The sequence below is a fragment of the Marmota monax genome, unplaced genomic scaffold (assembly GCF_021218885.2).
Source record: "Marmota monax isolate L192 unplaced genomic scaffold, Marmota_monax_Labrador192_F-V1.1 WCK01_AAM20220418_F8-fsc00065, whole genome shotgun sequence".
NCBI classification, from domain to species: domain Eukaryota; kingdom Metazoa; phylum Chordata; class Mammalia; order Rodentia; family Sciuridae; genus Marmota; species Marmota monax.
The window spans coordinates 8128945-8143139 of NW_026694038.1; the positions used below are offsets into that span (position 1 = coordinate 8128945).

General features: G+C 35.7%; 1 protein-coding gene across 1 annotated transcript in view; it reads right to left on the reverse strand.

Annotated features, from left to right (window-relative positions):
- Positions 1 to 14195, reverse strand: part of Reln (reelin) — a 473157-nt gene that overhangs the window by 112375 nt on the left and 346587 nt on the right. The window contains exons 21-24 of the mRNA XM_046464128.2: positions 10174 to 10366; positions 9137 to 9249; positions 3909 to 4046; positions 2694 to 2880 (exon numbers count right to left, since the gene is read on the reverse strand). Coding sequence (XP_046320084.1) covers positions 2694 to 2880; positions 3909 to 4046; positions 9137 to 9249; positions 10174 to 10366 — 631 coding nt within the window. The remainder of the gene's footprint in view (positions 1 to 2693; positions 2881 to 3908; positions 4047 to 9136; positions 9250 to 10173; positions 10367 to 14195) is intronic.

The window sequence follows — 14195 nt, forward strand, 5'->3', positions numbered from 1 at the left end:
AAACTGGAAACCTTGGATGACCAGGAGAGTTTCCTAGCTGAAGCAGAAGACTCATGTTTGGAAAATGAATATAAGTTATGCAGTGAGGGGAGGAGACCATCCTGGACATTGTCAAGAGGAAAGGAAAAGGATGGAAGTATATTTTTAGATAAGTTAATCGAGGGTGCTTTGTGCATGGCCTAAAGTCCTTCTTTGGGGATCTTGCCTATTCTCCACTTCCAAATGTTTGCTGGGGGACTGCCAAATTGGTATCCCCCTTTTCTACCAAACCAGTGAACACATGACTATGGCTCTGACCACCATTCCTCTAAGGACAGAGAGATTGACAATCTAAAACCTTCCTCTGTGTTTTTCCTTGTCACTGCGTGACAATGGAATGGAGATAGAGATGGCTCTGTGGGCATTTGAGTTATTGACAACTATGAGGCCTCCTTGTGTTTTGACTGCATGAAACCAGTTTTTCCCTTTTTTGACTTCAGGTGATTTCCCCAACTAGATATCTAAACAGATCTCAATCATTTAAGAAAAAAAAAAGCAAGCAATTACTCTGAGATATTCTGACAAAAATTCACAAGGGAAAGCTGGATTGGGAGGTGAAGAGAAAAATTTCACTTTTAAAATTATGTAGACAAATTCAATAATACCAATTTGAAATTTATTTTCATAAAATATAATTATGATAGCTAACATTTACTGAGCTTTTTTGATGTGCCCAACATTATTTTTTGTTCTTACTGCATTAACTCACTTATTACTCTCAAAATCCCACTTTCCAGACAAGAAAACTAAAATACAGAGAGATGACATAACTTTGAAAGGTCAATCAATAAATAAGTTTTGGAGCACAGATACAAACCCAGGAAATCTTACTCCCTAGGCTCTCTTGAATTAAGTGGAAGAAATAATGACATGTAACACAGATCTTTTATGTATTTAAAATTTGTGTATGTGTGTGTGTACACACACATTTACTGGGATATTTGAGTATATGTTGGTGAAAGATTCATAATCTTATTTTTTAAAATTTTATTTCAGTTATTCCTTAGAAGGTCAGGCACTTTAAAAAACAACAACAACAACTTTATTTATTTATTTTTTTTAATACAGTGCTGGGGATTGAACCCACGGTCTCAAACATGCTAGGCAAGCACTTTACCACTGAGCTACAACCCCAGCCCTCATAATCTTATTTTAAAATTAATGCTTATAGCCTTCTCTTTTCTGTTCAATTTTATAGCATATGCAGATCTATATAATGCATGTTGATCATTCATTGACTATTATCTTTAATAATATTCATTAGAGGACCTTCATTGTCAATGAATCCATTCCCGACTTTCTATCATTCCTTGTCTTGTTTATTTTCTGATTCTTTGTTCTGCACCTGCATCAAAACAAAACCTGTACCTATTTTTGCACTTGCATAAATTAATTTATCTTGGATTTCCGCCTAAACATATTCTGCAACATATCAGCCCTATGGTATATTATTCACACCTCTCTACTTAGTACATGATGTAAAGTAGGACATTTCTAATTGTCTCAGAATTGGTGGCTCTAGTCCTTTCTGGAAAGTAGTATTTAAGCACTACACGTTCTAAAGAGAGCTGCCAATAATAACAGTTAAGAGATGTTGTTCAGTTTGGAGATTAAAACTGTACCCTTTCTAGTCCCTTTGAAAATTACGTAAGAAGATACACTGGAGCAGACAGGAAAAGAATGTTCAATCTATACTGTAGCAAGGGAGGAGAAGCAGATGATTACCTCTATCTCATCCCTAACCAAGCAACAGGGATCGTGGGTATTCTAAGATAATCAGTCAATTATACTGTGGTCCCTACTTGGAATCTACCAATCTGCATGTCTAATTTGGTAGCACTAGTGTGAAAGCTGAAGACTGCAAGATAAACTTTGATGTAGAGTTTCACCAGTATCTATGGAACCAAGCCAAAATAAGACCTGAGATTTCTGCTCACCATGGACAGCTGCTCAGTTCTCTTGGGACAGCCCTCCCTACCCTTATTCCTCCTTTCTCCAATCATATTTCTGAGGTTAATGGAATGACAAATTAATAAATGAACATAAAAGTGGTTTTCTATATGTCAGAGATTCTTTTACATAATTGTTAAATTCTAGCTCATTTAATCTACATGAAACCCCCAACAAAGTAGATTCTCTATTGTCCCAATTTCGCAGATGAGAAAGTGAAGCCACCAGGAGATCGAAGTAATGTGCTCAAAATTACAGAGCTAGGAAATGGTAGAATCAGGTTGAATCATGTAGACTGGCTCCAGAGTTGCTTCCTTAACCTCTAAGCCCTTCTACTCCTACCCCTGCTCATTTCTCACCTGAAGCCCACACATCCAAACACCTGCCAAAGGCCAGGGTAAGGAAATACCAAGAGCCTCCCCATTTAAAAAGCCTCAAGACACAGCCTGTCTGACATCAGAAGAGAAGAAACAGGATTGAGATCAGGTACAATCTGTAGTAACCAAAAACAATGAAAAAAACTCTTTTAAGTTTCCCAAAATGTAGTGAAGTGATAGGAGTTCAACAAAACCCTGTCAAAAGCAGGGAATGTGGGCAAAAGCAAAGCATTGCATATATGTACCTTTGGAGTTCAGCCTGTGCTCTAAGCAAGTCACACATTAAAGTAGCCACTGCCCTGTGACTCACCCCAGTCTTGGTCATACCTTGCTGAAGTACAGAGATGATCCAGAAGAGACAACTCCACATCCTTGTTCTGGTTTTACAATTTCTCCCCCAATTACTTCTTGCCAGTCAGACTCCCAACCATTCTGGTTCTCAAAATCCGACATAATTGTGGAAGGAAGTGCAGCTTCTGGATGGCATTCAGTGCCTTGGTATCCTTGGTCACACCTATGAGAGAGCAGGGCCAAGTAACCAAGTCACCAACTACTTGGCAGCACAACAGCCATCTTGCCAAAAACATGTTAGGTGTCTCACTTTTCCTTGCGTCTTATCATTAGCATGAGATTTTTCTTTACAGTGTTTATCTGTGTATGTGGTGTGGTACTAAAACAATTTAGTTTTCATACTCCCCCAAATAAATAGAATCCTTCCTGAGAAGACATCATGGTAGAATGGTAGAATTTAGGCATTAAACAGCAATGAGGAAGGACACAGGTATATGTGCTTATATGGAGTCGGGGTAAGATATAGTGGAATTTTCCGGCAGGCTTAAAAAAGTCACATAGAAATGTTTGTCTGTTCAACCAACATGCAACTATGGCCATGTTTCAGTTTCTCCTTCTGATTTAATTATGTCTCTTTTATAGTCTTTATGGATTCAAGTGTGTTCCTTTCTCATTCTCATTAGTGATAATCACTGTCTCCCTGCATGTACAACCTTGAGCTTCTGTTGAAGTGGCACAGGAGAGCGAGCTGCAGTTTCACTAGTGCTTTAAGACTTTCAAGGAGAGAAAGGGGAAAAGACAGCAAGGCGTTTTTAATAAACTCTGAAATTTAAAAACCAGAAGCTGTTGTCTCTAGACTATATATGGCTTTATACTTATTTTAATATATCTTTTTTTTCTTTTTTAGTACAGGAATTGAAACCAGGGGTACTCTATCACTGAGCCACACCCTCGGATTTTTAATTTTTTTTTTCATTTAGACAGGGTCTTGCTAATTGCCTAGGTTGGCCTAGAACATGGGTTACTCCTGCTTCAGCCTCCCAAGTGACTGAGATTACAGGTGTTTACCCCTGTACTCAGTTAATGTAATGGTATCTTTTACATCTAAAGAAAGAAGAGAAAGTAGGCTCATTTTCTTTTGGTTATTTCATCATTTATTAGTCTATCTACTAACTGATGACAACAGCTGTGGTATACTCATAGACATGATCCTGAGAAGCAGGGATGGTTTGCATTTACTGGAGCACGCACCTGCACATGCCATGGTCACATGAGCCATGCCCACTGCACATGTTGGGGCACTGCTGCCCGATGTAAATGCTGTCCAAAGCCCACTCATCCTGGGCTGTGTAGTAGCTCTGACTCCATCGGAAGCGGGTGGCACTGGACCTGGAAACAAAGTACATAATAAAAATAGTGCTCCAGAATGCCAGAGCGCCAGATAACTCACTTTCTGGAACTTGTATTTAGCTGTTCATCATTTATTTTCACTCAACTACTGTGCAATACAACAATTCTATCATGAATGAAAGTTAAAAAGAAATCCCCTATATTAGATATACTTCAATCTTAATTCATTTGAGATGTTTTAAAGAAAAACAAAATATCTTTATTTTTGTGGCTGCTCAGAGATTTGGTGCTAGAAAAAGAACAAAAGAGGATACTTTTTAAAAAATAAAAATATCTACTAAATGGAGGCTTTCACAGAAAAAATGTAAAATTTCCAGTCAGAATAATTCAGTTTCTCAGAACAAATGTATCACTAGTTATTGGCAGATTTTCAGTTAGCTTACAATATAAAACAAAAATTTTATTTGGGGTATTATAGTTCTGGGGGAAGAGGACATATTGTATATATACCATACTATTTCACAAATAAGAACACCTGCATGTTAAATTCTGCTTCTTCTGAAACACTGACTTGCTTAAATTTCAGGGACCAGCTGATCTTTACTGGAGATGAAAACTGAAGGGGAACATTGCACAGAGAGAAACACTTGGGACCTTAATTCATTGAAACCAGATATAAAGCTTAAAGAAGAGAGTATTTTGAGAGCACTGTCAAAAGGCCTCCAGTCACTCACTACTTTAAAATATTCTTTTTAAAATTATGGCATATTTCTCACCTGTAGGAATTTTCAGGAATCTGTCATTAGATCTTTTTGGCTAAAATACTAAACAAAATAACAAAGAAAGGACTTGCAGAATGATTGTGGTTGCTTAGCTTCCTGATTAAACCATCCCTAAGCATGCCATCTACACATACATTTGATCTTAATGTCTCTGAATGATCCATTAAATTTTCAGGATCAATTACACATATTAAGTACTCCCTAAGTACATAACAGACTGTTAAAATCCAGACTGAGTTTTATTGTTTATTTTACCAATGATCTGTTGCTAATAGGTTGCACTTTCATTCCTGGTAGGATAATTCCTGAATTCACTGGGGTATATCCAGTAGACACAGTTTTGCTGGTGTATAGTCCTTGTCAAAGGACATACAGTAGGACAGATGTACCACCTCCTCTATGGTAACAGATTTGTGCTTGTAATTAAACGGTCATGACAATTTCCATAGTCCCATTAAGAAATGGTTTTTAGAAAAGCCCTCTCTAAAAGTGGATACATTGTCTTGTAGTCTAGAGCCCTACAGAATAGAAGCAAATAAAACTCATGCACCATTGTCATCATGAAAAGGAGAGTTGACTCTAATCTGAGTCAAGTCCAGGACCACAGCTGACGAGACTGTAAGATCATCTGAGACAGGAATATCTTTAGTTCCAATGGTTTACACAGGAAAAGAATAAAGTAAGTGCTCATAAAATTGTGTTAAAAAATGAGTCAATGAGTGGCTGAACAGCTCAGGAAAGGGTAGACTGTTTCTCACTTCTGTAGGTAATATAGTAAAGAATCAAAGGACAAGACCCTGCTGAACAATTTATCACCTGTGTGACCTTTAGTGAGAAATCTAAGCCTTCAGGGGCATCTGCTTTCTCACTTCTCAAATAGAGGGTTTCAGCAAACTGATTTCTAAGATCCCTTCTAGCTCTCAAATAAAATGATTCCTCTAGTGGTGTGTAGGCCAAGGTGACAGTTTTCTTTATAGTTACATGCTGCTACAAAACCCATGGCATACTTTATTAGGAGGCTTTGTCACTTCCAGTATTTAAATGTGGTATGAGGGTTCAGGAAGCTGTCCTAGATTTCCCAGTTCATTTATGCTTTTACTAGTCACGTGCAGACACATTCTGAATTCTTTTTCTAGGTAAATTAAACCTTACACACATTCTATGAACTCTTAAAAAAGTTATTTCCTTAAGACAAAAAGCTTAAGGGGAATTATTCCATTTAAATAAAACCCATAGTTTAATGTTCTGATGTTAATTAAGAGAGAGTGCAATAAATGGTGGTTGAATATTGGCTTCATTTTTAGTGAGAAAAAAAAATCAGTTGTGTGAGCCATCTCCAGCTGGTCACACGTGGGAGGACAAGGTGTGATCTCACTGATTTTCAGCTGCATCACTGCTAAATATTGGCCCAAAATACCAATGTTTAATTTGCCTGATTCTCTCTTTCTCCCAACTAAGTAATCTTAGGAAGGTCTTGCACACTTTGGATAGAATCTGAAAGTGGAACTACTGCTATGTGGGTCATGAAATGAAGTTGACTTGCATTTAAAACCCAAACTCTATGGATTCCCCAAAGCAACAGAACTTGAATCTTCATTTAATTTTTTCCCCCATATAAACTTCAAAACAGAAACAAAGTGGCATTGAGTCATCTCTTGGTAGTTGGATAGCCTGAGGAATCAAGGTAAATGAAGGCTGACTAAATTGTATTTTCCACCTTCAGAGTTCCTGTAATTACATTTACCCAATTATTCTGAAACTCATTCAGTCATTAGGTGTTGATTTGTTTATGAAGTTGGCGACTGACAGCTGTTTGGGTCTCATTAGGCCCTGTTCTTATGTAAATGTCTCTCATAAAAACAAAGTTAATTTTCATTGGGTAACAACTGTTCAGTTCTTATACAATATAATTTCTCTGAGCAGGTGTATACATTTGATATTTCCATTCTAAGTTATCCTAACTAGTACATTTTCCAAAGTTAACAGATCTTTAATAATGCAAGAATCACATTTGCTTTTATGCATTCAATTTATATTTTGTGTAAGTTTGAATCAAAATAGCAGAACAAAGATTTGTCCAAAATAACACAGCTTCAAGCTAAGCTTCATGGCTTTCCCCAATGAAATATTATTTGCGAAAGTTTGAAATGAATATAATAAAGTTATCAAGAATGCCAAGGAGAGTAAATATATCTAATCTTTATAGCAGAAATTTTAAATGTTATAGATCCCAAAACAATGGCAATAACCAGTTAAACACTATTTATTTAAATGTAGCAATAATGTAAGTATTAGTCAGTAAGAATGCTAAAATAAATATCCTACTGAGCTGTTTGTTTTTAAAAAATATTTTCACTTTCTTTTTCCAGGGCTTTGAAGGAAAGTTGGAAAAGCAGAAAGAATTCATTTCTTTTTAACATGTGTTTAAAGGCAAATGCACAAAAAAATAACTTAGTTGATTTTTTCTGTCTTCAGACTGAAGTATCTTATAATAAAATATCTCTTTAGTTTACTGAGGCACACTGAATTGAAATTCTATATAATTTTCCAACATTCAATGAGCCACCTACGATATAGTAGGCACTGTGTTCAGGCTAGAGTTTAAGGGTCAATATATCTCCTTTCCAGTGTTTAATTAACATTGAGGACAATTAACCTCTCCTGACTATGCTAAAACTTTCACTTTGCTGATACATCTTTCAAGTTAAGAAATAATAGTGCAAAGAAAAAAAAAAAGAAGAAGTAGTAGTATAACATACATTTTGAGTGTAAAATATTTATAAACATGTTTTTCTGATAAGGTTAATACTTTTGGGGTACTTACTAAATAAATAAGAAAAATAGCTCATAATGTTTCTAGGGGTGAAAAGACATCTCTAAAATATACCACTGATATTATCTTACTATAATTTTGAAATCATACCACACATTTTCATGAATAAAAATAATTTTCAAATAATGATAGAAATATACTTATTTGTATATGTGAAATAAGGCGGAAAAACCCTCAGTAGCTTGGATCCAGTATGACTACTACTTCAATTACAGATGTATCATTTTGCATAAATTTCTACTGATATATATGATTAGAAAGTCCTTGAAATTAAATAAAAGTTTGATTATATTCCCAGCAGTAGGCATCAAAAAGTAGATCTTGCAGAAAGTAAGAACTTGTTATACAAAATATCAACAGAGTACCCAGAAATGGCTCACAGTTGGACAAAAAATAAAAGATCTGTGTGAATAAAATTTCAAACATTTTATTCCAACTGTCGTAATGATGCACCCTTAAAACTAATTAAGGAGGCATTCTTACATAATGCCATTATTCAATTTTCAACTAAAAGTATTAAAATAATGCCAGGTTGTTATTTAACCAATTATTTTTGTGTAGAATCTAATTTTTAGATAAAATAATCTGAGGATTTATTTCATAATTTTCTTTTCACCAAAGGGGTATGGAAGATAGATATCACAGAAAAATATAATACTTGTCTCTCTCATGCTTTTTCTGCTGTTCACATCACAGAATCTTACAATTCCAGGACTGTGAGGGACCCTTAAGATAATCCAATTTAAAAATTTCATTCTATGCATAAAGAATTGGCCTTAAAAGGTAGTGAATGTGAAGATCATGTGGCTAGCCTCTGACAAAGCTACTCTGAGAATTCAGGCCTTCTAATTTCTATCTGGGCTTCTTCTTTGGGCAAAGTTCATCCTGTTCAAGGGCTTTAAATCCTATTCACAGTACTTAATTCTTAATCCCCCATTCCTTAAGTACTGCACTGTTTTGATTGGTCATCCTAACATGAAACAGTGTAACATCTGGGAAAAACTATTGTGTGGTTTTTTTTCTTTTACATTACTAAAAATATTCTTTCTTGATTACTGAAGCCTCTGCCTCCTAGGGATGATTTTTATTTATTGAAAAAATATGACTAGAGAAAGGAGTATATGTTAAGTTTTTGATATAAAAAGAAGGGCTTTGAAGCATGTCAATAAATTTGCAATTTATACTGCTTGAAGTTTTAGATTCCTGTATCATTGCCTTTTGTATGTCAAATCTAAAGGAACTGGCTCTTAAGTTCTCACCCCCAAAATAAAAACTTGGGGCAGGCAAGAAGGGATGTCAGAGGAAGCTGGGACATGGGAAAGAAATTTTTCATGTTTTTCATTAGCTCTATTTTTTAAATATTTTCAATACAAAAGAAATATCTGGGTTTTTGGATGGTACAAAATAATGAATAAATATCTTGCCATTGTGCTTAACTCATCTTAATATCCAAGTCATGCCAATAGAGATAGTAAGTTAAAGTGACAGCCATATCTAAAGATGTCATCTCTCACCAAGTTTTTTGGGGAAGAAGCACTATGACTCTTCTCCACTGTGTGAACTCACTGGCATGGTAAATGCTTGCTGATGTAAATTCTTGACAACTCGGCATACTTGGAAGGCATTCCTGAAAGAGAGATAGGCAAAATTAAACTCCATCTTCTATTCCCCAGGGGAAATATGTTTACTTATCACTGTAAGTGAAAAAGACCTGAGGGAGCTGGGCATGGTGGCAGATGCCTGTAATTCTAGCTGGGAGGCGCAGGCAGGAGTATTGCAACTTCAAAGCCAGCCTCTGCAATTTAGCAAGGCCCTAAGCAACTTAGTTAGACCCTGTCTCTAAATAAAAAATAAAAAGGGTTGAGGATGTTGCTCAGTGGTTAATTACCCCTAGGTCCCAAAACAAAAACAAACAAAAAAACCTGAGGAAAGTCTAATGTAATAATCTTAAGTATTGGTGGTGGTGATGTGGATGCAATCCATGATTTTGGGAAATAACTGCAAATAAGATGCTACATGGAATTAAACGTCTCCAAGTTCTCACATGTACAAACAGAAATGGATTAGGAGCCATTTTTAAAATCTGTTATTAGCATACAGTAAAATTATTATATTCATCATGGTATTTATGCATTCATTACAATGCCAGATTATCAATGTATATATAAAAAAGTAAATTTTATTTTTAAAAAAATGGATCTGTATTTCTTTCTTGTTTTATTTTGTTTCTAAAGAGAAACCAGGTAAAGATAACTAGGAAAGGAAGAGATGAAGACATGAAATGGGGAAAGGAAAGGAAGTTTACAGTGAAAAAAGAGTAGAGAAAATAATATTCAAAACACAATTTGAGAGTATTCGTTCTTGAAGTTATTCCCATTTAGTATCTCAGAATGAAGAATGTGGTCTCCTTATAATACATTGCTGACTTTATGTCAGCTTTAAGCTATATAATACTTTTTTTTTCAACTCAAAAGAGACTTTTAGAATTTTAACTGCTTTCAAATGGAAAAGGAAGAAGCCACCAATCATAAACATGAGAAAATATACTTACTTCCTGGACAAGATGCCAGGTAAGGCCATGGTTGGTTGAGTACTCCAGCTTCACCTGGTTGTCCATGTGTGGGGTATATTTCTGGCCACATCCCATCACCAAACTGAACTGAATCATATAGGAAGCGCCTATCTGCATTGATTGTGTTTCCACATAGCGCATACTTGAGGCGAGTTTAGAATCTCCTGTAAAACTGAAAGAGACAGAGGTGGAAGTCAGAAAATTCAAAAAGTGATGTATCAGAAGAAAATTAAGCTCCTCACTTTTTTCTTTTTTTGGTACTGGGAATTGAACCCAGAGGCACTTAACCACTGAGCCACATCCCAGACCTTCTTATTTTTTATTTTGAGACAAGGTTTTGCTAAGTTGCTTAGGGCCTTACTAAGTGGTTGAGGTTGGCTTCAAACTTGTGATCCTCTTGCCTCAGCCTCCCTAGCCACTGGGAATATAGGTGTGTACCACAGCTCCTCACTTTGTGCTGTATGCTAGAACAGTTTCAGGTTACTTATTTAAACCTTGCTAAGTTCCAGAACATATTTCATTCAATCAAATAAATGTGATTTAAAATAATCAATTAAATAAGCTACTTTTTAAGAAAGTTGATACCTATAATTGTCAAATGTACCTGAAATTGGGTATTCACTCATATATTGCCCTCATTAATCTCACCTCTTGCAATCTATCCAAAGGAAATAATTATAAATTCAGAGACAATTTCACAAAAATGTGATGAATATTACACGATTAATTATAATATAATTTTTTGCAATCTTATTGTCAAACTAGAGAAAAATGGAAGGCTTAAGTAAACTGGCATAGCCAGCCACCTGGCAAAAATTATGTATATTTCAAATATTTATGAAGGTCATATAATCACATTAAATTTATATTATGAAGTACATTTCAAAAATCTCCATAAGATGAGGAAGAAAGGAAATTGACCAGAATGCTTATGGTGGCTGTGTTTGGTGGTAAAAAAATTTGATGATTTCCAAATTTTTTTGTTTTATTTTCCAAATAGATTCTAATGCTCATGCATTAAGTACTAAAAAATCATAAAGTAATCTTAGCAGTTGTACCCTAAGTCAGTAAAATTCCCATGTTTTACTGGGTCCCAACTGAGTGCTATATAACTGTAATTGTAAACTGTTTGAAGGTAAACAAAATTATTATTATTATGTTTTAGAGAAAACTTCTCAAGGAATTTGTAATCTACCAGAGAAAAATTAAAATATGGACACATTGGCATTGAAGTTACACAGGTCAACTGCACTAGGGTTTATCTGCCATGGCACTTGTTTCTGCAATTCTATAAAAGGTCCACTACTGCTCTTCCACAGTAACCCCTACTAGTCAAAAGGCACAGAAGATGTCGGCAGAGGAGCTAATGTAATACTTTGTTGCATTTAATATATTTTCTATTATGGTATCAGCAAAATAAGGAGTAACTACGATGACTTGCTTCTTGCAGAGAGGAAGATGTTATTTATAATGGAATATTATTCATATATAGGTTCACAATAGACTTGGACTTGAGGTTATAAAATATAAACTTTTCCTATCAATGAGTAATTGCCATTTAGATAAAAGATTTTAAATTAAGATTTATACTTGGAAAATGAGTAGAGAAATAAAATAGAAGAGCTTCAATATCTGCTTTAGTAGAATGTTAAAAAAAAAAAAACAAAGGAAAGAGGTATATTCAGGATAGCTGGTCTTGCAAATCAGTTAAGAAATAGCAAAAGCCACAACTTGTTTATTATTATCAATAAAGGTGCCCATCATTTGTTGTTAGGCCCAGTCCATGACTGTGCTCAGAATAATACCCAAGTTATCTTCTTTAGTTTCATCTTCAGAGTAACTCTGTATAGTAGGAAAAATGATCTCTTTTTAGCAATTGAGGAAATGGGCTAGTCAATGGTAGAGAATCAATGAGAAATTGGCTTTGCTTGACTCCAGAGTCTCTTAACCAATACACTATTTCCGTATCTTCCAATCATTCTAAAATTGGGAGAGAATAACACTGCAATTTGAAACAAATTTTGCTTATAGTTAATGTATAAGTCATTAACTTATGCAATGATACCATGGTGTTAAAGATATAAAGCTATGATTGTTGTTTTATGTTAGAGTACACAGGACACAATCTAAAAAATGCAACACTGTAAAATGAAATTTTTAGCAATATTGGCGGAGTAAATCAACATAGAACAAAAACAGTAATAAGCCATATAGGCACGAACTTATCTCCATAATTTCGATGGTCTTCTGAATAGGCACAAAAAGGTTTTCCAAAGGTTTTTTTCTGGGAGAAATAGTGGTGCTTTTAGGATTAAATGCCCTTTCTAAAGCTTTCAAAGAGGAAGGTAATTAGAGGCATGCCAACTAGGCTTCATTTAAATTGTTCTTGCTTTAAAGATGTGCTGTTTGTCCTGGGTGTCTTGAAAGAAAACCCCACAGCGCAGGCAGCATAGGTCCTGATGGGTCTGCAAGTGACATGAAGACACTAAAGCCTTCTCACTTCTGCCATGCATGGTATTTCCCCACCCCAGAATTTCTGAAATAACTTAAGAATATTTTCAGTTTTTTTTTGATAAATTCATCTCTTTTGGACTGTTTATTGTCTCTATAATTCTATACAAAAGCAGAAGAAAATCTGTGTTTTTCACACACACGTTGTGTGCACCTAATCATTTGTATCCATCACAAATGGAACCATGAAATTTGCTGAGGACCTGGAAACATACACACCAAAGGACGTGTTCTGAGCTACTATGATGGAGAACAACAGATTTTGATAATGCCATGACACCAAGAAAATCAAAAGATAAAATATATATAAAACAGCGAGTTCAATAAGCAAAATGATGGCAGTGAAACAATGACAAGTCTTGCTTAGCAACTATTGTCTGTCAACTGGTGGAAGCGCTGTCCAATGGGCCTAGTGTTTCTTATTATGGGCAGATGCTTAAGAGTGGGCCAATTCAACTGCCAGCCACAGCCTATTTTCTCCCCAGTCACCTTCCAGAGATTGTGTCTACCAATGAGTTCTCACCAATGAGATGTAAGAGATGCTAGGTGGATTTACTCACTGGCTCAATTACAAGCTTTTAAAAAGGGACAGATGGAATTGACTGCCACACCCTTCTGCCTGTTGCTTCTATGGGTTTCCTTCCTTTCTAGTGACAATAACAGAACAAGCAGGTGGGTGGAGATAACTTTGCTGACATTGTGAAGTGGAATCATGGGTCTCTGGTGGCCTTGTTAAGATACTCACCAGTCCTGGGCTGTCTATCCTAAGGCTGCTTGTTATAAGTGAAAAAATAAACCTCTTTACTTTTGTTTATGCCATGGTCAGTGTTTTCTTGTTTTATAAACTGGCTCTGATGCATTTCTAACCACTACCCCTGCCATACCCATAGCGCTGTACGCTGTACGATATGTATCCTTAATGCCTTAATCAGAAAATAATACAATAAGGGCACAAATATCTATGCTTTAAGTTCTAGTTCATTCACAGCACAAGTTCATCTGACTGCCTGACTCAGTTGCGGTGTTGGGGGCAGAGAATTTCCTCTAATTTACAGAACTGCTCCTCTTTGCTGCTTACTGAAGTCAAGATTATGTTTACAAAGGCAAAAATGAACCTGAACTTTTTCTCCTTTACAATCATAGGAAGAGAAAAGAACAGGCAGCATCAGCATTCTGAGAAGAAATTCTGGAGACAGAATGCACTAGGAATCAGGAGGCTTAGCTTTATTCATGCTAACTGCAAGAGTGCCTTAAAAATAAAGGAATAACTTGTAAAAGTTCCTGTGTTTAACTGCAAGATTTCATGAGCCAATGGGGATATCTGTTTCCACTAGGACAATATTACCCCTCCCTTCAATTCCAACTGCAAGAAGGCTAGTAGGCTATTATGACACCAGTCAAATGGATAACACCATGATGTAGCTTCAGTCTCCACAGTTCTAAGTTCTTGGTATAGCTCCTTCACCTCCTCCTCCCCTGCTTAATTTCAG